Here is a 23,511-nt window from a genome sequence, read left to right on the forward strand (position 1 = left end):
ATGGAGAGAAATAATGCATTCATCAACATATATGAGGATGAAGTATTAGAACAATCTAAAGGATCATGTAAACCCCTTTTAAACAACTACAAAACAGAGGATCAAACCAATAACTCTAGTGCAATACGTGAAAGTTGTTACAGTTTTTGTAATGAGGGGGGAAATACTGAAGAAGAACCAAAAGGAAATGCGAATGCACATGGATGTATTCAAGATACGAAATTTTCGTGCAATAATCGGTCAATGGATGCAACGGAATGTCAGAATATCGGCAGTGAATACAATGTAGATGAAAAACTAGAACTCGTGATTCTAGAAAATAATGATAAAATTAAAAAGACAAGTATATTGGATGAGCAAGATGAGTTCAATGATGGTGACATAGCAGACACAAAAGATTCAAGCCTTATTCACACTGAAAATAACATTTCAATTCAAATAGAAGGACAATTGGGCAGAGCTGTTGGACAACATGAAAACCGGTCTGAAACGAATACACGTAAAACCTTCGCAGTAAAAGATGAGAAAACTAACAATCAAATCACTGAGGAGAGTGACGATGTAAACAAATTTGGCAATATGAACCTTGTCGAGGGAGAACCGATAAAAAAATCTTTTAATAAAATAACTTTGCAGAGTGACAATAGAGAAAGTGAAATCAATTCTGAAAGTAAAACCATCGAAAAGAAAAAGAAGAATAAAATGAAAACCCTGGCATTTGTATTGGCCGAAAATGTAGAAACCCAATACTGTTCATTGGATCCAAATGATAGAGCGTTAGCAGATCATGAACAAGTTTATAACACCATTAGAAAAGATTCTACGGACAACGAAGAAAATAAAAATTATTTGTTAGATAAAATTTGCAGAACATTGGAAGATCGTGAACACATTTACAATGACACTAAGGATGACTTAAAGCCCGAAACGAAAGTCAAACAAGATTTGGACAGAACGAATTTGGATGAAAACTACGGAATGAGAAACAGTTTCGACGATATCGAAGATGAAAGAAGGCAACACGAGAATAACGATGACTCATATCATTTGACCGAATTAAAATCTATTGCAAATCACGCTTCGATCGAAAACAATGAAGTTGAATGTGAAATTTCGGATGTTAGTATTATAAATAGTTTTGATGAGGTCAATGAAGAGAACAGTGATGGTCAAGTTAATCTTATCGAAGATAATGAAGCAATATATGAAAGCATCCGAGACGAAGACAGTTTGCGAGATTTCAGATTTCAAGATTTTGATGAAAACGAACGATTTTATAGAAGAAGGGAAAGAAGAAAACAGATTTTTCAAGTTTTAGTAGTTGGTATTTTGTCTATAATGATGATGACCGTAATAGCATTGGTAATCAGTTTGAAGAATGGTATGTAAAAATGTATTACTTACTTAATGTCTGTTTAATACATGGATAGACATAAAATGTACCAGACTTATAATTGATACGCCAGACGCACGTTTCGTCTACATAATCAGTAAAGCTCAGATCAAAATAGTTAAAAACAATCAAACAAGTATTAACTTAAAGAGCATTGACGACCAAAAATTCCAAAAAAAGTGTCAAATACGGCTAATGTATTTTCTGCCTGGGATATGAAAATCCCTAGTATTTCGAATTACATACTTTTAAAAATATTTATACCACTAAAATAACGAGGTTAGCCGGCATGTCGTAAAGACGTATATACAATAAAGCAGTTAATCTTTATATATAACTTATATTTTGATATGAGCGTCACTGATGAGTCTTATGTAGACGAAACGCGCGTCTGGCGTATTAAATTATAATTCTGGTACCTTTGATAACTAATTATATATGACAAATGGTGTTGTTTAAAAATTGCACCATTCCGGGGCCTTTTGTATTCCATATAATTAATATTACCAATAATTAACAAGTTCCGCATCGAATCTAGTACCGATACTAATAGTATATATCACATGTAGTTTCCGGTTACCCTAATACCTTCTGCAATGCATAACCTTCCTCTATCAGGAGAACCTGGATTTTCCCTAAGTAATTGTTATATATATATATATGTTACAATGATTTAATTTTGGATCTAACGCGTCTTCTGATTGGCTGACAGTGTTTTGTCTATCAGTTCATAGACATAGTTTTGTCATGTGACCTTGACGTTATCAACGTTTTTTCTTTATTTACTCCGGATTTTTTTTAATTTAGAATTAAATCATAAGAAATGACGGTAATATTTTGTCTGTGTATTCGAAATAACGTAAAAAAAGTGGTGCACACTCGAAAATAACCTGTCACACAGGTTATTTAGTGTACACCACATTTTTTTATGTTATTTCTTCATAGACAGACACAATATTATAGTCATTCTTTAAATAAAAGACACCTAAACTGATCCAGTGAGAAATCATTTTAGCCCTTGGCTTTAGTATACTTATTTTAAATAAAACAAGTATCAATCAGTTATTCTCAAAATTTGGCCATTAATGCACTTGAAATAATGACTATACTGTTAAAGTTAATGATTTTCATGGGGAATAATCGAATGCTTATACTTGTATATCTTTTATCGTTTTGAAGTTGCATCATTTTATAGCAATGTGTATTTAAACTTCAAACGGTTAAAGATAACAAGAAAAATTCATATAATTTTGAGAATTAGCTGGCCTTTCAATTCTGTTAAAATAATTATCTGATAAAAATATTATTCGAATATTTACGAAGTAATATTATACAAGTGCGAAATACATACTGTATGCGTTGAAAAAATGTTTACCCAAGTATTTTGAATTCGCGATCAGAGGAGGAAGTTCGCGAAGGGCCATATTTCGCCCCGATTATAAAGTTTAATGTAACAAGATGAAAAATGTTTTAAGTTGACTTTAAGACATGTGGCAAAGTCAAATAGACTAACTTTTTGGGGCCCTTAATAGCTTGCTGTTCGATGTGAGTCAAGGCTACATGTTGAAGGCCGTACCTTGACCTATAAGGGTTTACTTTTATAAATTATTACTTGGATGGAGAGTAGTCTCATTGGCACTCATACCACATCATCCTATATCTATATGTATATTGCTGTAATTCTACTTTATCAGTGATTTGTTCTTAGCACTTCATTTTGTTGTATTTTTATATGAATTTTAATTGAATGAAAGTTTATAAATGAATTTATTGCAGAAAACCAGCAAATCAAAGATTCGAATCAAAAGACTACAAAGAAAGCTGATTCTAAATTAACAGGTATAAGTGTATCTGTTAGCATTCCCTTTGAACACATCATATAAGTACACGAATGCCCCACTCGCACTATCATTTTCCATGTTCAGTGGACCGTGAAATTGGGGTAAAAACTCTAATTTGACATTAAAATTAGAAAGATCATATCATAGGGAACATGTGTACTAAGTTTGAAGTCGATTGGACTTCAACTTCATCAAAAACTACCTTGACCAAAAACTTTAACCTGGAGCGGGACAGACGGACGAACAGACGGACGGACGGACGAACGGACGGACGGACGAACGAACGGACGTCACGAACGGACGCACAGACCAGAAAACATAATGCCCCTCTACTATCGTAGGTGGGGCATAATAAACATCAATGGAAGTTAACCAATCTAATGGTCAACCCTTTTTTTCCTGTGTAAAATCTTTAGTAACCGCAAGTTTCCAAAATATTCTATACTAACTAAAAAATACAAATTAATGGGGGTTTGTTTGATACACCCCAGATATATTTCTATGACACAGATATGTTTTACTGCAATGAAATATAGGACAAATTTCCTACAACTGACATATTCAAGAGAACATTTGTTCGACCGTTTATCGTATGCAACCGGATGGGACGTACTATGAGTAGGTGGTATTAAACCTACAAGACTAGTTTATGTAAACTTTGAGCGTAACATGCAATGAAATTTATATTTACAGAAAGCTGCCCTCGTGGTTGGAAATTATACAAACGACATTGTTACTTCTTCAGTTTACAAAATGCGTTAAATTGGGACCAGGCTAAGGTAAGGATGATGTCAAATAAGACAATATGTATACAGAAATTATCACAATGATGTGCGCTGGTCTGCGTTGAGATAAATTGGTCCTTTTTTTCTAAATGGTGTGATCGTTTAACAGGGCGCAGGCAGGACGATACAATTTTGTAAATGAAGTGTTAATGTTAACATAGGAAAGGAAAGTAAAGAAAAAGGAAAGTTACAAACGAACGAACCAAGTCACGAACATTTTTTAGTAGTGCATGTAAAGGGTACACAAATATGTAACTCCAAGTCAGGAAGCCAATCGTGAGGAGCAAATGAGGGGCTAATAGATGAACTTGGTCGCAGATGTCTTAATCAGTGTACGGTATCCTATCAGAGACGAAATAATGTATGTCTGTCATTGATTGATTATCCTTTCCGCATGACCTGGCCAGTTAATTTTATCTGCTTGTGATATAATTGTCATATAACGATTAAGGCCATGTGAAAATTTCCAACATTCATTAAAAACGTTTCCCACTATCCTGCTTTCTGTATTTCTTTTATATCAGTTTTTTCAACAATAAGTTGCATCAATGTTTGTTATTCAGAATGAGTGTTCACGGAAAGGCAGCCATTTAGTCAAAGTTGACAACAGAGCTGAAGATTTATGGTTACAGACTAACATTGAAAACGGTATATAATGCTAAGAATAATCAATGATAGTTTTATGGATCTCAATGGCACGTGAATAATTTTATTTGTTTTCAAGTAAATATTTGCAATCCTTTCTCAGGACTAACTTAACTTTTAACAAAAAAGATTAGAAATGAGTTCAAACGAAATATTTGTTTAAGTAAAAGATACCTCTATAAATTCATTGTGGAGATATATTCTCTTCATTTTCTTTCTTTAAAAAAAAAGAAAGCAATAAAAATACAATGTTATCTAAAATGTGAAACCATTTATTTATTTTGCAATGTCTTTAGTTGTTGTGATAGGGCCTACAGCAGGGTTAAAATACCATCCTATTAATAAAAAATAGCATACGTAGTATTCGTCAAGATGGTTAAAGAGACAAATGTGCATATACAAAAATCAAATTAACAATTTCAATGATTGATGAAACAATATTTGATATAATACTAAACATTACACAAAGCTACCATAGTTATAAATGACTCTTCCGATTTACTGAATGAATATTAATTTTAATTTCATTCACAATTCCATGAAAGAAGTGAGTAGTAAATGGATTGTACATTATTCTAAATCAATTGCTCATGATAGACAAAAAGATGTAAAGGGGACAAAGTAAAAAAAAATAAAATCACACCAAGATCGGGGATTTTCTCATGTATTTGGTTTTGATGTTCTATTTGTTATTCTCGTGGGATTTTGTCTGATGCTTGGTCCGTTTCTATGTGTGTTACATTGTAGTGTTGTATCGTTGTTCTCCTCTTATATTTAATGCGTTTCCCTCAGTTTTAGTTTGTTACCCCGATTTTGTTTTTTGTCCATGGATTTATGAGTTTGAACAGCGGTATACTACTGTTGCCTTTATTTGGAGTAAGCTTACCATGCTACACACACTGTACCTGACATGCAACTAACGTCAGTACAAATCCGTGGATAAGTGTATGAGCATAACTGTGTGTATCATGATTTTTTTAGTGGTCGCTTGCAGAATACTATCTGTATTCGCAAGATACACGAATAAAAAAGTAAATCTATAACTAATCAAGTTGTAATTATATTAACAAGAAATTACATTTTTTTGTAGACTCTGTTAAAACTAAAACGTATGTACTGAAAACAAGAATGTGATCAAACTACACGTATGTCTCACTCGTACTTTCAATTTCTTTTTTCAGTGAACACTGTAGATCATATCATTAGGAAAATGTGTATTAAGTTTCAATTTGATTGGATTTCAACTTCATAAAAATTACGTTGACCAAAAGTTTTCACCTGGCGGGACAAACGGACGAACGAACAATCGGACGAACGAACGGACAAACGGACTAATAGACCGGAAACATAATACACATTAGCTATCATAGGGTGGGTTACAGCAATAAGGGGGGAAAATGTAACGAGAACAAAAATAACGTAGAAAGTGAAAGTATTTAGTCTCTACCAACCTTCAATCAGTTAAGTTCGATGAAGTTATATTTGAAATACGCCACAGATATAAAATGTTCGTGACAATCCTCTGAATAATTTATAATATGTAGTCTTGCCTCCGATTTTATTCAAAACTTTCTGTTATGATATACATGTATATATTTATGATATACCTATGAAAGAGGGACGAAAGATACCAAAGGGACAGTCAAACTCATAAATCTAAAACAAACTGACAACGCCATGGCTAAAAATGAAAAAGGCAAACAGAAAAACAATAGTACACATGACACAACATAGAAAACTAAAGAACAAACAACACGAATCCCACCAAGCTGTATTGCTTCTGGTTTGAAATAAACTAAACATGAATATTTAGAACTGTTAAAGGAAACGTCTACTGCAAAATCAGTTAATGGTATTTACTAGTTGGATTCAATTGGGACTGAAACGAAATAGTGCATAAATTATTAAAAAAGCCTTTTTATTATATTCCTACATTTTACAGTTACATGACGGTATTAATATTGGAGTGAAAACCCATAATCTCCATCAAATGGAATATAACACCTACATTCATTTGAGTACGCCGTTCACGGTATATCTGTAAATAAAGAGCAAAAAGAGCTTATCATCTGTTCAGACTGTTTTGCAATTTATATTTTTAATATTATTGTATTTTAGATGGCGTTTGGATAGATGCAACTGACAAGTGGCATGAGGGTCATTGGATAAGTTACTCAGATGGTACTAGTTTACCATACACTGCATGGAAAAAAGGGGAACCAAATGATGAAAACTATAGTGAAGACTGTGCATACATGAGAATTGATGGATGGAACGACTGTCCTTGTAATGAACGAATACTTTATGTCTGTGAAAAGGAAATGTAACATAAGTCATCAAATTAAAAAAAACTAAATTATTTAAATCAATATTTTACTACACTATGTGTTTGTATTGAAGCTTTGGTAGGAAATAAGTCATATAATGTTTAATTTCATGAATTTATTTATAAAAAAATATGATTCAAAATATAAGTCTTTATTGTTGTTCATTTTGCAGTAGCTAAAATATTTGGGTTTTTTAGCATAAGCAAAGCATCATTAGACTTCAGGTTTTTGGCTTTCATCAGGTACAAAGGTGACGTGACATGGATAAATGTTCTTACTAACGCAAATCCTTCTCCTAACCTAGGATAACGATATAAAAGCACAACATTTAAACATCAGTACAAATCAATTGAATATGACATGCAAATAAGGCGGGACCTCTACAATTGATTTTTACAGATTTTTATAATCTGCATTGTTAACAAAAATGTAACAAAATGACAATTTTAGAGTATTAAAGGGGAATGAAAGCTGGTACAAAGCCACAACATTAATTAATCTTATGAATAAACCACATTTTTCATGAATAAAAATACCATCATCAGCATTCTGTCAAAAGTAGCATGTTTTTCGTACTTATATTAGATGTATAAACCTATACACATTAGAAACAACTAAAATGGTGAATAACAAGATCTGTGCACGACCATAGACGAGGAATTTTGTTGTCGGTCTTATCGTTTGTTTCAAGTTGCATGAATAGCGTTTCATTATATTTGTAGCTTGTATGGACCAGACTTACCAACAAAAGTTAAATTTTACTTGAAAGTTGATAGCCATTTATCGACCATCCACTTATTTGTCATGGTGAATTCCGAACAAACAGATTGAAAAATTACGAATTCAGTAATTTGTTTCTCATTTCCTTAACTAACGCTAAAATCAGGGAGACATGGTTATCAGTCATGTATTTCTAAGCCCTTATGTAAACATAACGTATACTCAATCTTATATCCTTTTTCGTTCTCGAAACTTTTTTTTCTCTACCAATCATGTCCGGCACTGCCATTTTCAACCAATCTAAACTTATAGAGTTTTATTTTTTAGTCTGAGATGCATGATTTGTTTCATTAGTTGTTTGTCGTGACTTATACCGAAACCACAAATACTGTAGTTAAACCCTCTGTAAGTTTATAAAAAAAATCACCACAAAGGCAAACAGAAATGTAGGCTTTATATAATGGAATCTTAATAAATGCCCAATGAATATAATGCGTCAGGCATATATAACCCTCGTAAGACCAACACATTATATTACGCAAGCAGTGTTTTGGACCAACACCTTCAAAACCACATATAACAACTGGAAATGGTTTAAAGGGGGTAACAAGATTCATCAGGCACGAGTATGCTCGAAACCAGGACATAGTAACATCTTTATTAGAGGTCCTTTAACTACCACAATTACAGGAGAGACGAAATCAAAGCTTCTCAATCTTTTACACAATGTGATCCACCAACTATTTCAATCCTAATTCCAGAATACATGATGACACCAGCAAGACTGACGATTTGTCAGATTATGATCCTGCATTCAAGAATAACCTCTTAGCACACTTATATTCATAAAAAATCACCATATATGTTTTTGCTGAACTGACACATGAATATATGTTAAACACCTGTACATCTTTTAAAAGAACACCACAACTTTTATTTCAACATATTCATGTGATGAGTCGACCAACTCACGACGGATTTCCCATGTAGATGTAGATTGGAGTGTAAAGTAAGGGTTGACTTTTATATATTGCAACTAAACTTTCAACCACAAACAGATGTTGATGGACCTTGATATTGAAGACAAAGACGCAACCTTCGTAAGTGACCCCTTTCATATACAATTGTGTTCGTCATCTATTTCTTGTAACCTTACCAATAGCAACATCCCTTCTCTGCAAAATATGTAAACCAAAATGTTCAAAATATCATGAATACAATTTATAAAACGTAAACTAGACTTTAGATAAACATACGAGATTCAGATTGGGTTAGAAAAATGTAACAATTAAACACTGTTAACAGTATAAATAATAAAATCTGAGGGAAACAAATGAACAAGGTATATAGTGATGTACCCAAAATTGCATCATAACAATGGAACTGTTTGTCTGCTGCTGATACATTGTCAACCAGTGTACCACTCGGTCTTATCACTGTCAGGATATATAACTTATGTTTTACAATTTTCCGTTTATAAATAATAAAAAACAAGGCTTTGACTCCATCTACAAATCAAAGTTAACCTTCGGTGGTTTTGGGCTATTTGTGTAGATCCTATATGGACGTGGTATGCGTGCCAATCAGACAATTTTCAATCCAAGTCACAATTTGTACAGCCTTCAGAACGGAGCATTGACTCACAAAAAACACAATCTATAAAGGGTTCAACAAATATTAGTGTAAAATCATTCAAACGGTAAAACCAACGGTCTAACCTATATAAAAAACAAGAAACGAGAAACACTTATGAACCACACCACCAAAGACAACCACTGAACACTAGGCTCCTGACTTAGGACAGGAGCAAACAAATGATACGGGTTTAAACGTTTAACAACCTTCCCCTTACCTGAAACAAGAGTGTAACATCACCACATAGAAAGACATACATATTCTTTAAAATATCAATTTAAATGGTTTAACTCAATCAAAAGACATATTTACACAAGTGAACATACACCGAACGAATAATTTTGATTGATGAGAATTTGTAAATACAAAATAAATAAAATAAGGGGTGAGATGTAAACAATTTCAGAAAGATAGCCCATAGTCTTCATGACCTTTCTCAAAACGCCAAACAGAATAATGTGCACAGGTTAATGCAAATTATTTTGTTGTTAGTTATACAGTATCAATGGGAACAGAAACATTTTTTTTACCATAGTACGAGAACAGGAGTGCAAATTTAAATTCATATCAAACACTTATGAAAGCTGGTATATATTAAAGCTAGAGAGACGGGATATGGTTACTTTTTACTACATCATTGTAAATATAAATGAATTTGATGAGACTGTCGTACACAGTGAGAGGTTGTGCAATAAAACTAGGTTTAATCAACCATTTTCTACATTTGGAAATGCCTGTACCAAGTCAGGAATATGACAGTTGTTGTACATTCGTTTTGTATGTGTCTTGTCATTTGATTTTGCCATGTGATTAGGGACTTTCCGATTTGATTTTCCTCTGAGTTCAGTGTTTTTTGTGATTTTACCTTTTTTAACACAATCATGGTCTTTGACGTTTTGATTTTGAGAGAATTCATCGTGAAGGTTTATTGACGATAGTGCTATAGACACAAAGACATCTTAAAACTGATATTTTGATTTACGAAACATATAAAACATTGACATCAGCAATATGATTTTTTTTAAATACACGATTGAAAAATGAAAATGATAAAGAAGCAATATGTCTTCATTCTCATTACAATTGTGGAATTTGCAATCCTTTTCGGTCCAGTCATCATCCATAATACAGGTTATGTAGCATATTCAATCATCTTTAAGCTGGAGTAACCCATGGTGTATGTGTTGATCCTGCTCCCCATTCCTGACGAAAAGAATATAAAAATATGTATTCATGTCTTCAATTTGAATTATTCAGCATCATCCCTCGCATATTTCTCATGTAGTGTATCTTTTTAACATTGCAAAAATACGCTAATCAATTGTTTAACCATTAGAAGGTAAAAAAAAGAAAGATTAATAAAGTTACAAACTTTAAAGTAAACAAATCGTTTTGTTAAATTTGCAAGTGATGCACTTGTCATACAAATGATGAACTATTGTACTGCTTGTTTCGGTTCTTATACATTATTTGCGTTCAAATCTTTGACTTAGAGATCTCCTGTTGAACGTTAATCCAGAAAATTGTTTTGGACGCATGTAAAGTGTTGTTATTTTTTAAAAAGTTTAAGTATGAAATTGTTGGAAGGATATTTACTATTACACAGCCAATCACTAATCGAATATATTTTACATTCTCTCGTCCTATATTAAGTATACTGACCGTGTTTAAGCCTTTTAGGATTATGCTTTACAAACAATCTTTATACTTGGATGTATAAAATATTTACTGACATTGTTATACTTAAACCATAGCCTTCCTATAACACATAGAACATATAGTACTTACAGATGGGATTGCTCCGTCTGCTGGGATTTCTCGGTTATTATCTTCTCCACTGATAGATCTCTTTGCTCGAACATCATTGAGTAAGCTCCTCAGCAAGGCTTTCAGATTTCTCTTTAATGACTAACAAGAATTGGCAATATCAGTAATAAAATTGAGAATGAATACTGAATATGAATACTTCATTTTCTTAAAACAATTGTTCCAGAGAACATATACATATAAACAATATACAAACTTATATAGCATGTGTGAATTACAGAATGGAAATTGGGAATTTGTCAAAAGGACAACAACCCAACCAAGGAGCAGAGAACAGCCGACGACCACCAATTGGTCACCAACACAGCACGGAAATCCCACACCTGTAAGCGGACTTCAGATGGCCTCAAAACAAAAAGGTCAGTGAAAATGAACGTCATACTTAATTCCAAAACATAAAAATGAACTAAAATTAAATGCATGTTATCAAAAAATTTTAATTTTCGTTCCGACTTTGAAATTAATATTTTCCAACCACATGTACACGATAAAATGATTAAATGGTTTAAAAGATATATCTATCAAATGAAAACTTTGCATAATTAAAGAAAGAAAAACCTTGTTCTCACTTATTTCTTTGTTCAAACCCTAGCTCTGGAAAATCTCTAAAAAAACCAAGAATGCGTCCCAAGTACACGGATGCCCCATCCGCACTATCAGTTTCTATGTTCAATGGACCATGAAAATGGGGGAAATCTCTAATTTGGTATTAAAATTGGAAAGATCATATCATAAGGAACATGTTTACTAAGATTCAAGTTGATTGGACTTCAACTTCATCAAAAACTACCTTGACCAAAAACTTCAACCTGAAGCACGGACGAACAACGGACGGATGAACAGACGGACTGACGGAGGCACAGACCAGAAAACATAATGCCCATTAAAGGGGCATAAAAACATCGTTATTTTACATTCTTATTCTTTCTCATGTGTCATCTTTTTCATTACTGAAAACATAACTCGAATGGCCAGTTATTTGGAGGGCAAATTTGAAGCTTAACTCAATAAAATCATTTGTATGAACAATATATTTTTTTTTCATAAAGTATACTTCAATGACATTAGCATGCGAGTTAATTGCAATTTCTTACCACTTTTGGACTGAGATCTCCAAATGAGTTTCTTGCATTATTTAGACAATCGTTGCCTGCTCTATCCCCACTTTTAATATCAATTGTAAGCTGTATTGCCCTGTTGCGAGGATTTGGATGATATTCATCGTTCAAAAAATCGTTTTGATTTCTGAATACGGTGGCGAAGTACCTTTAATAAAACATATACAAGTAGTTAAATGAAAATAAGATTTCAATGCTAAGAAAAGGAAAAATAAACGTTAAAGAAAAAACTTCATCATTTATCAACGTTTGGAAATTGATCTCAAAACGTTTGATGAATATACTTGTCAGTCAATCTATATAAAGTAAAATTCAAAATACTGAATTCTGAGGAAAAATTCAAAACGGAAAGTCCCTAATCAAATGGCAAAACCAAAGATCAAACACATTAAACGAATGTACAACAACTGTCCTAACTTAAAACAGGCATTTTCAAATGTAGAAAAGGGTGGATTGAACCTGGTTTGATAGTGCTATACCTCTCACTTGTATGACAGTCGCATCAAATTCCATTATATTTACAACGATGCGTAAACAAAAACAGACATAATAGGTAAAATCGTCAAAATAGGGGTAAAGCAGTCATCACCGTAACTGTTATTCGGTGGAAATAACTGATGAATCATTTATATGATATTATCCTGGTATCTATGATGAGTCTACTATTTTGATCTGAGCGTCACTGATGAGTCTTATGTAGACGAATAATTTTGGTCCAAAGTAGAATTTTAATCCTTTTAAGTGATACTTTTTCTGAAATAACATGGGTTTTTTTTATTACCATTCCGTCTTTTTTTTTTTTTTTTGAGGAGTTGCGTTAAACTTCGCTTTGTTTTGAAAGCTGCAAGTACAGTATATATTTTCATGCCTTTATCGAATGTTGTCAGACGAAGATTGCCTTAAATAAAAATACGTCAGTAACGTACCCTGTGTCTTTGTCATAGAAATACTTTCCACCATCTGTATCGGAATCGAGATCATGAACATCATCTACAAGAGTCCATTTGTCTATTGTTTTGAACGTCGATGGATGAAATGTTTTCAATTGAAAATCTGCGTTTGGTGGCAAACAGACACCGACTCGCACGTAACCTGAGCTACAATGATATGATTTGTGAATATATCATAATAAAACATTTGAAATATCTTAAATACAGTTACACTTAATGTGGTAAGGTGCTATCAATGTTGCCATTTATTGTGTTAGTTTCAGGATTACTTTTCTCTTCTTGTAAAATCACAATCAATAACGTTCTCTTTAATCTTCAAAAGACATCTTTGTACACATGTAAAATATGTTATTCAAGTGGTCCCGTTTTTAACTATTAATTTTACTTGTCATTATTATTTTGTTTTTCAATATGTAAAATCAGAAATATCTTAAACAATTGGTCTCTGGTAGAACACCATTTTAAAGAAAACTTATGTATCACAGTGCAATTTGAAATTAAAAATTACTTACTGCATATTTATACATTATATATATGACAACGGTATAAAACCAATAGTTTGGTAATACTGATTATTTCATTTAGATATATATGACAGAATTGTTTTTTTATTGGCAGACTATTGTTATGCACTGCATTTTACAAGTCAGAAAGGGGAGACTGTTTCAAATATTTCTACTATCATCTCTATTTTATTCAACTTCTACCAGTGGACACATAATTAGCAATCGCAGACAAACATCCGTCTTTAAATAACTGGAATGTGCAGAGATGGACGTTAAATGCAATTTAAAAAAGTATTCGGAAAATGTCTTACTTTGAAACTGCTTCTGTTAAGATTTTTACTGGATTCGGAATTTGATTATTGAAAAACATCGAATAACTGTATTGTCCACCGAGTATTACGAGGAAGGGAGCATTGTGTGCCATGTCAGACTCCATCATTGCCGTGCTGACGTCATCACGTACCATGGTAACCAAGTGTGCATCATTGGTTGAGGAACTATCTTGAACTCTTATCTATTGAAAGAAAGTTAACATTTATATTTCAGTGTCTCCAATATAAAATAAATCAAATCTATATGGTAAGAAAAAAACATCAGAAATTCGTTTCCCAACTTATATCTCATTTTCGTTAAAAAAAAAGAAAAAGAAAAGAGAAACGAAAGATACCGATTTAGGTTTTACTAATAAGTCCAAAACCTACTGACAATGACTTGGCGCAAAACGACCAAAACAAAAGAATAGTATAAAATCATAATATAAAGAACTACACTCTAAGCAACACAAACCCCTATATAACAAAGGTGCTTTGCAAAAGTTAGCAGATCTTGTCCCAAATGTGACGCTACGAACTGATGTTAATGTAAATAACTAGCTGAAATTCAAAACTATTATTTTGAACGGTAAGGAATTTCACAAAAAAACACTATTTAAACAATTGTCTGCTTAAACCTTTATCACACTTATGTGGTCTACAAAGTAATGCATTATGGTTAATACCTATAACGTTTATTCTCAAATTGGTTTAGAGAATCATATGTGTTATTGGCAATCGAACCAATTAAAGAATAGCATTGACATATTTGAATTTGTAGGCAATTACAGTCAATAAAATCCATAACCCCTTTTGGCCTTACCCGTACGAAAATTTCAACAGGAGATCAAGTGGACTTCGGCTGGACTTCCAGTCTGACTTTGAAAAGACCAGTCTGATATGACCCGTACACGTATTTTTTCTTATACATGGGTTATTTGACAGCCGTTAATTTCTTAAAAGTCCAACCGCACTTTTTGATTGACTTTAGTCAGCTAGGGTATCATTAACTAAACAGTCGGTACTGACATGACTGATATCAAGCCTCTATGTGGATAAACCTAAAAATCATTAAGAAACTTTGGTTCAAACTCCCTCAAGCAAAGGTGACCTTTTACAAACAAAACTCCTTTTTGTTTAAAATTTCTTAAATTTTAAGTGTCATCCCTGACTATCAAATGTTATGCTTTAGAATTCCTGATTACGCTGAATCTGGTAATGCGATTCGGAAACATTGTTTTTTTTAATCTGACTTTATTTTTTTCAGCACAAACGAAACGTTTATTCTTTTTGTATTTATCTTTTTGTAACTTCGGATTTTCAATGCACTTTTATTTCAAATTAATTTAGCCCTCCAACTGTTTTAGTTCTTTGTGCATCATTGGTGAGTTTCTTCGTAGACTAACTTGTTCGCACTTACTCTGATGCCTTCTATTTAAAATGACGTGTGTTTTAAACTTAAAAACGTTGACCTAATCAACGTTTAATAATGTTCATCAGCCTTTCTGCTTGCAAACTTAGAGTACGGATTACAAGAATATATACCTCTCCAAAATTTTGGCAACACCACGCCATATTCCAACCTGTTCTTTTATAACATTCTGGTGTCATATGGAATGGTTCCGGTCTTACTACTGTAACTGCCTCACTACACACATCAGTTCGAGTTACAGATCTATCTGCGTCCCGAAAGTTTGCAATGTCATCCCCATCTCTTTCAGTATATAGGTCATCATCATTGTCATAATCTTTGACACGGTTTCCTTCGGTTGGCTACAAGTTCAATAACAATTACAGATTCGTACACAAAAAAACACACTATTTGGGGCTTTTGCTTTTCATTTTCAACATCCGTGTAGTGATTTTGTTTCATAAATTGACAGTTTTTATCGTTTTGTTTTTATCATATTGAATTTTGACAGAGTTTTTCTGTTGTACTATTTGTAGGTTCTTAAAAGAATCAATACGTTCCATGTTGCTCTTTTAATTTTGCAGTTTAAGGAGTTCTTATCCTTCAGATAGGTGTACTGATCAACTTTCTCACTCACAGCCAATTACAGTCATGCAATTGAGATGTTTATCGAACTATAGGACTAGGTTTAATCAACCGTCAAAGAAAATACTTGTACAAAGCCAGGATTACAACAGTTGTTTTCCATTAATTTTAAAGGTTCGAGACTTTGTTTCTGTCCATTGTTTAGGGACTTTTCCTTTATAATTTAACTTGGAGTTCGGTATTTTTTTATTTTTTTTTTTTATTTTTTATGCGATCCATCAATAAAGTTGACTATGTATTCGTAATTTCATTTTAGATATTTAACACATGTTCTAATATGCCCCATGATTGAATCGAAGTTTAAACATTTTAAATATATGACTGCAACAATATATGTAAGAATCAAACATAACAGTCACAACCGAAAATATAGGGATTGCAGATGCACTGCTGGTATTGGGGCATTAAATCTTTTTAAAATGTGAATGTATTGGGTCAAGCTCCAATTAAAAAGGTGTCGTGTATTCTGCTGTGGATTATACATCTTCCAATGTTGATTTGTGTGCAGTGCAATTGTATATTGTTTAAAATGCGATATTGGACAGTGTTTACAGATTACACATTTTGTAACGAATATCTTTTAAAAGAAAATAGGAAAAATTGTAATGGTAGGCTTCATCTGAAACTGTATTGCATTATAGAAACTTGTTATTAGTTCAACATATAATTTTAATCAACAGGAAAGGGAACTGTGTATACGGATCAAGTATTTGATATCATGAATCATTCAGATATATTTGTCAGCTAATAGGAATCTGAATTATCCTCGTCTCATATGTTTTCATGCTATTAAGCATGCATTGTGACATCACAATTTCCATTTAAAGAACATGCATAGCACTAATTCATTTGACATACAAAAACATATGTTCTGACCATGAAAGGGTGACGACAAAAAGTTTATCAAGGGTTATTGATAACATATTTAGTTTTCTATGCACTAGAATCTGAACTGGGGTTTGTTCGTCATAGTTTTTCCTTGTTTTCTGTTCTTCATCTTGTGGTTGTAGTTGCCCCTTAGTATCATATTCCTTTTCGATGAATTGAAACTGCAACTGTTGATATAATTGATTGAAAAAGATATACTGATGTTCTCTTCAGATGATTGAAAATTATCATTTGATAATGCAGTTAATATTATGTCACAAAACTTACGTCTGCAAATCCAAACTGTGCGTTTTTAACAGTAGACCTTGCTGAACTTTTTGCTACATTATTCCGACGGAAACCAAGAGCTCCCATTTGATAGTATTCGTCTGTATCTTTGAAATCCTCAAACCTCACATCAGTGATGTAGACTGGTCCTTTCATAAACTCGACTCCAACGTGCAATAGATTGCGATTTCCCCTTGAAGGTAGAAGCCGTATATTTGTTAAGAATGCATATCTTTTGATATGATTAAAAGCAAAGCAAATTCGATACAAAGCTTAAGATTTGAAATTCCTTGCACAGCGCTACATTAATCGACATTTGTCAAAAAATTATGTAGAATAGGTAAGAAACTATAATTCTTAGACCATGTATCGGTTATGTAGAGTTTTTATATAGAATTTGGTAAAAACGAAATGTTAAACAGTTAATAATTACATTTCAAAAGTCATTTCGATACTTATTTTTAAAACTAATACTCTGTGTATAATATTAGTATATGTACTTTCAAATAAAATGTTCATAAATAAATGCTTTAGAATTATTATTCTACTTGTTTCATGGAAGTTTTATAAATTATATTATACCAATTTGTTGGAAAAGAATCACACTTTTTGGAGTCTGCTGAATTTTTTTTTTTTTTCATTTTGCAGCATGTGCCAAAATCTAAACTTCCATGTTGATAAATATTATAAACAACGAACACAAATAAAAAAAAGATAATAGCTCTGGACAAGGAATGTTCGCGTCAGTAACAATTCCTGGAAGAAACCACATTTTTGGGAGCATGTGCCAAAATCTGAACTTCCATGTAAATAAATAGAATAAACAACGAACACAAATCAAAAAAGATAAGAGATGATCGAAAATTTGTTTGAAAAGTGGTGTGAAGTTTTGTTAAACCCTGCTAATTGAAATAACTGTATAAACGAAAGGTCCATTGATAATAAAGAAGTTGAATTATTCCGGAGGTTTGTTATTGTATGAATTAGTATTTGATTGTTCGTTTTGATGAGTTATTAGAAGAGCATTTGCATTATTCACGTATCAGGATACGTGCACGGATCGACGTAAACGTATCGAACAGATTTGTTTACAATAATGATTTTACTCCGATCTCAATTAAAAAAAATTCATTATATAATATTTTCATCGGGACCAACTTGACTTTATTTATCCTTTCCTCATATACGTGTTATACGATACGTCGATACGGATACGCCAGCAAATACTTGATTAATGCAAATGCTCTATTATCAGATTTTTAAAGAATCAATAGAACACGTGTCTAACGTTTTATTATACAATTTACCGTAGCGCTACGGAGATTCTTGCGTGAGTGTTCTCTCTACTTAGTGCGTTTGTTTTTTCTAATGCGTCATTAACAATTATTCCATTGTTCCCTAGTCAACAAAATAACTTCACTTACATTGATCCACCAAACGGGAATGATCTCTGCAAGTTTCCTGTTGATGATAGAAATGTTTCAGGTTCTCCAAAGTTATCCGAATCACCAACTATGATACTTTTTTCCAAAAATTGATATGCTGGGGTATCTCTAAAAAGAAATAAAAAAACACAGGATATGTATTTTGTTTAATTATTTATTCAGTATTAAATTTCTAACTTAAAATTAATGTTTTGTACGTCCTTTGATATCTAAAATAAATAATGCATTGAAACTTCAAATTGGAAGCTCAACACAATACAAATGTTAGAAAAAGTTTTTGATATGTGAATGATTAAAGTTGTGGATGAAACACAATACCAATTTGAAATCCTTAGTTTGGAAATAGTAAGATCTGTTTGAACAGTACAATGCCAGAGATATTAGTTTGTTTCGATTGACACAAACTTTGCATTAAATATTATTTATTGGATACTTGTTTTTCCTTAATTTCTGTTGAAATGACGTATCTCAATATAGCTGTTTAAAACGAAACTCATTATATGGCGTGTATGCCAAATTTGTCAAAACTACGAAACCAGCTATCATTAAAAGAAAATCACGAAACAAAGAATCATAAAAAAAAAAAATTCCTGAATATTTGAAAACTGGTACGCCTGAATATGAATGAAACTAAAATGGTACACGTATGTAGAAAGGAGGTGTACACCAAAATTAAATAAATCTTGATTTCGACATTTTATCAACCAGTAAAACATCCACATTGCAAAGAATGGAAATTAGTTATTTCTGGATTCATGCTTGAAAACTGAAAAACTTGAAATGTATGAGACAGCTTTTAAATTATTTCATATAAAAAAGGAGATGTGGTGTCAATGAGACACAGAAAACAACACATGAGGTCAATATACAGTGGTCTTTGTTAAATCAGTGTTTATATTGTAAGTAAAATTTAAGCTCAGAGATTTTAAAAACTGCCAACATAAGCATCAAAGACAACAAAAGATCAGCTATCAGAACAAATTTCCTCAATCGAAAAAAACTAAGGGTAATCTCAAATCAAAAGTGGAAAAAATCTAACGGACTACATAATGCGCCAAAAAAAAAACCAACAAAAACACACACATCACAGAGAAAACTAAGATTTAGGAACATGAATCCCAACCAAAACTGGGGTTGAACTTAGGGGCTTCGAATGAGTGAGTAGTTCCTGCTTCTAATGTGACACCAAAATCGTTTCAGTTTTATAACAATCGAAGAAAAAAGGACGGCATTTTTGTCACGACAAATTGGACATACATGTAATCATAGTCATTTGTCGGTAAATATTAACAAGCACTGACGAGGTTTTTTTTCCAGAAATATAGCAAAATTGTTTTCCTGTTGATTTTAAGAGAAACAAAGGTGTTTTTTTTTACTTTTAATACTATAAACCAGTTTCATATAAGTTAAGATTTATATATTTGTATTTATAAAGAGTTATACAATTGTGTGGGTACATTTAATGCACCCAGCGCAGATCCATATGCTAAATTTAATTATGGCCGTGTGGCATATTAATTCATTATATAAGACTAACCTTAAAAGAACAACGCTAGAAAGACTGTCCGAAAATCTGAAAATACAAACATCGATATTTTGTTATCATAAGATACTTGCTAAATATGAATTCTTATCGTTCAGAAATAAACATTGGTTCAAGTGAACCTGCCACTTTACGTAACACTTAACTTCATTCATTTCACTTCAAAATCAAAAATAGACTGTTACATTTTTTTCTGAGTCGAGTTGTCCAACGTGATGTAATTTATACTTGTTATAAAAAGTAAATTCACAAAATACTGAACTCCGAGAGTTTTTCCGGTAAATTCTATATCCAGTCTTACTACATGAAACGTCAACACGTATTTTTTCACTCAATCCTTGAATTCCGTACTTGCTTTCTCAAAGAGCATTTGTTTTGTATTTCTTAAAATTCTTAGTTACTATTTCTCATGAGAAATATCATGTACTTACGAGGATTCTACGAGTTTCATACAGCCTCCTCTTACCCATGCATTCTGTCTAACGTTCTTATAAGCTAGAAATCAATTAAACGATCATTTGAGTTCTTTGATAACATGCATATATTTTGCATATATACAACACTCTAGTTACGAAGAGAGTGTCTCAGATCTATGGTAAAAATCTAGTTCATATTCTTTTAATATAATGACTATCCATCTATGCGTAAAATCTGTTATAATCGAATATTTGCCATTCTATTGAATCTAAGAAAGTGGTGTAACAGTACAACATAATAAAAAAAGCAATAAAAATCTGTTGAAAAAGGGCTAAACTCATCAGATGGATACACATAGAATTACTTCTAACAAAACACAGAGTTGACGTTGACGTGTACTTGTATATCTCCAAAACATTAAGACACTACGAATTCATCTTAGGCAAAATATCTATCAGTACACATGCATCCAATGAATTTAATGTAAAGACAGACAGAGAAAAACTCGACCATGTGCAATGCCAAGATACCATACTGAAACTATTAGGTACAGAGGATCTGTACAATTATGATATTTAATTTCCTCACTAACAGGAATTGTGTTGATGAGTTACCTGTAAATCTTCTGAGGTAGACACAATCGTCCTCACAGCCTTTAGGATTGGCGATGCAGTTGTTTTCTACAGGATTTTTCATTGGTCTGTATTGATTATAGCCTTCAGATTTTCCATTTGGTTTAAGTATATTGTCCCAAAATCCTCCGGCCTAGAATAAAATGTGTATTGTGTTGGGTTTTTTTGGGGGTATTATGGCGAATAGAAAAAAGTAAAAACACAAAAATACTGAACTCCGAGGAAAATTCAAAAAGGAAAGTCCAAAATCAAATGGCAAGATCAAAAGTCCAAACACATCAAACGAATGGATAACAACTGTCATATTCCTGACTTGGTACAGGCATTTTCTTATGTAGAAAATGGTGGATTGAACTTGGTTTTATAGCTAGCTAAACCTCTCACTTGACAGTCGCATCAAATTCCATTACATTGTCAACGATGCGTGAACAAAACAAACATACCCAATAAGTAAAAATGTCAAAAATAGGGGTATAGCAGTCAACATTGTGTTATCAACTTAATCACTATAAAAACAACAAATGTAACGATGAAGCAAAAAAGGCATACATCAAATTGAACATCCTCATTTTGCTTATCTTATACGATTTTATTTATCTATGTAAAATCTGCCCGTAAAGGATGGAATGTTTTCAGTACTGGTGTAAAATTGCGCGCTTGAAATTCGCTCAGGTAGACATAAAATAATTTTGTCGTTCATAGTATGACGGCATACACAAATGCAGAGTCACGTAAAGTAGATATAACAAAAAAACAGACTTAACAGTAAAAGTAATAATAAATAAAATAATTGTGTGGTTCAAAGTATGACGGGATACATAAGTACAGAGTCACGTCAAATGTATATCATAAAAAACAGACTTAACAGAAAAAGTAGTATTAATAAATAAAATAGTTTTGTCATTCAAAGTATGACAAGATACATTAGTAAAAGTAATATTAATAAATAAAATAATTTTGTCGTTCAAAGTATGATGTTTTACATAAGCACAGAGTCACGTCAAATTAATATCTCAAAAAACTGACTTAACAGTAAAAGTAATATTAATAAAGACAAATAAAAGAATACTATAACACGTTATTAAGATGATAACCAACGCCAGTACGCAAAATCTATACTTCAAGACCATTTTGTATTATTTGTGAAGTTGATACGGAATATTTATCAACAAGTTCTTGGTACCTTCCGATGAACTGTTTTAGAAAAAGGACGAGACGTTCTTTGACATACCCCTGGTTCATCAACTTTCTGCTCAGACACTGGTGACGTTTTACAAAGTCTGAATAGGAGCTGTAAGTTCTTGAATACCGAATAAGTTGGGAAATGTATATTCCATATGCAGGTGAAGTTGGTATATTACTACTAAGGTGGGGAAAATTAATAATTTCAAAATTAAAATCGTCTCGTTTGTCATAGATTCTGGTACTGAGATGACTGTGTATGTCAAATTCGAGGTATAAGTCAAAAAATGAGGCGGAGGAAGCCGTGTCTGTTGTCTCTTTAATTTCTAGTTCTGGTGGATATATTAATGGAACCCAATTAGAAAAATTCGGATTGTTAATGGAAAGAACATCATCAATATATCAGAAAGTGAAATTAAATGACCTGGCTTCTTTGATCTTCTTGTTTTTGACAAGTGTCTGTAGGAACTCCTATTCATATGAAAATAAGAAGAGGTCGGCAAGGAGAGGCGCAAAGTCGTTCCCTTAGGAATGCCGACAATTTGTTGAAAAAGTCTACCTCCAAATTCAACAAATATGTTGTCAATACGAAACTCCAGCATACTGATCACTTGTTCCTCTGTGTAGTATGTTTTACTCTTTTGTTCTTTTGTAGAAGAGATTGCAAACATCATCTTTATTATAAAATAAATGTGTATTGCTAAATAACTTTATTCTTTCTTTTGATGTATTAGTAGATGTGAGCATTTCAGTTTTGACGGGAAGCTAATTTTCAGACCGAAAACTTGAATTTCTGATTTCGTTTTAAATTTTTTTCAATTATTCGTTTTGATATTACAGATCATGTGCACTCCATCTTATAGATTTCTATCCATTGTATTTGAAGATAAGAACATCACATTTATTTGACTAGTTGATTTTTATGCATATGAATTTCGGTAGAACATGTTCATTTTGCAACAATAAAAGATCAGAATTTAAAATGAACAACTGTTTTAATTTATGTTTTCCTCCATGCATAAA

The 23,511-nt window shown here is 32.3% G+C and overlaps 3 protein-coding genes across 3 annotated transcripts in view; 2 read left to right on the forward strand and 1 right to left on the reverse strand.

Moving 5' to 3' along the window:
* Positions 1-1,389, forward strand: LOC139484295 (trophozoite exported protein 1-like). Its single transcript, XM_071268060.1, has one exon. The coding sequence runs from the start codon at positions 1-3 to the stop codon at positions 1,387-1,389; it is 1,389 nt and encodes a 462-aa protein (XP_071124161.1).
* A 2,489-nt stretch (positions 1,390-3,878) lies between these two features.
* Positions 3,879-7,063, forward strand: LOC139490997 (hepatic lectin-like). Its single transcript, XM_071278238.1, has 3 exons — positions 3,879-4,013; positions 4,583-4,667; positions 6,783-7,063. The coding sequence occupies exons 1-3, from the start codon at positions 3,909-3,911 to the stop codon at positions 6,989-6,991; spliced, it is 399 nt and encodes a 132-aa protein (XP_071134339.1). The 5' UTR covers positions 3,879-3,908; the 3' UTR covers positions 6,992-7,063.
* Positions 7,064-10,305: 3,242 nt separating this feature from the next.
* Positions 10,306-23,511, reverse strand: part of LOC139491014 (cell surface hyaluronidase CEMIP2-like) — a 41,032-nt gene continuing 27,826 nt past the window's right edge. Inside the window, exons 14-24 of the mRNA XM_071278259.1 lie at positions 21,289-21,439; positions 20,689-20,752; positions 20,252-20,287; positions 18,694-18,822; positions 17,270-17,462; positions 15,604-15,831; positions 14,059-14,261; positions 13,218-13,388; positions 12,268-12,439; positions 11,135-11,254; positions 10,306-10,549 (exon numbers count right to left, since the gene is read on the reverse strand). Coding sequence (XP_071134360.1) covers positions 10,502-10,549; positions 11,135-11,254; positions 12,268-12,439; positions 13,218-13,388; positions 14,059-14,261; positions 15,604-15,831; positions 17,270-17,462; positions 18,694-18,822; positions 20,252-20,287; positions 20,689-20,752; positions 21,289-21,439 — 1,515 coding nt within the window. The 3' untranslated portion in view covers positions 10,306-10,501. The remainder of the gene's footprint in view (positions 10,550-11,134; positions 11,255-12,267; positions 12,440-13,217; positions 13,389-14,058; positions 14,262-15,603; positions 15,832-17,269; positions 17,463-18,693; positions 18,823-20,251; positions 20,288-20,688; positions 20,753-21,288; positions 21,440-23,511) is intronic.

This window comes from Mytilus edulis, chromosome 1, assembly GCF_963676685.1.
Source record: "Mytilus edulis chromosome 1, xbMytEdul2.2, whole genome shotgun sequence".
Classification (NCBI taxonomy): Eukaryota; Metazoa; Mollusca; class Bivalvia; order Mytilida; family Mytilidae; genus Mytilus; species Mytilus edulis.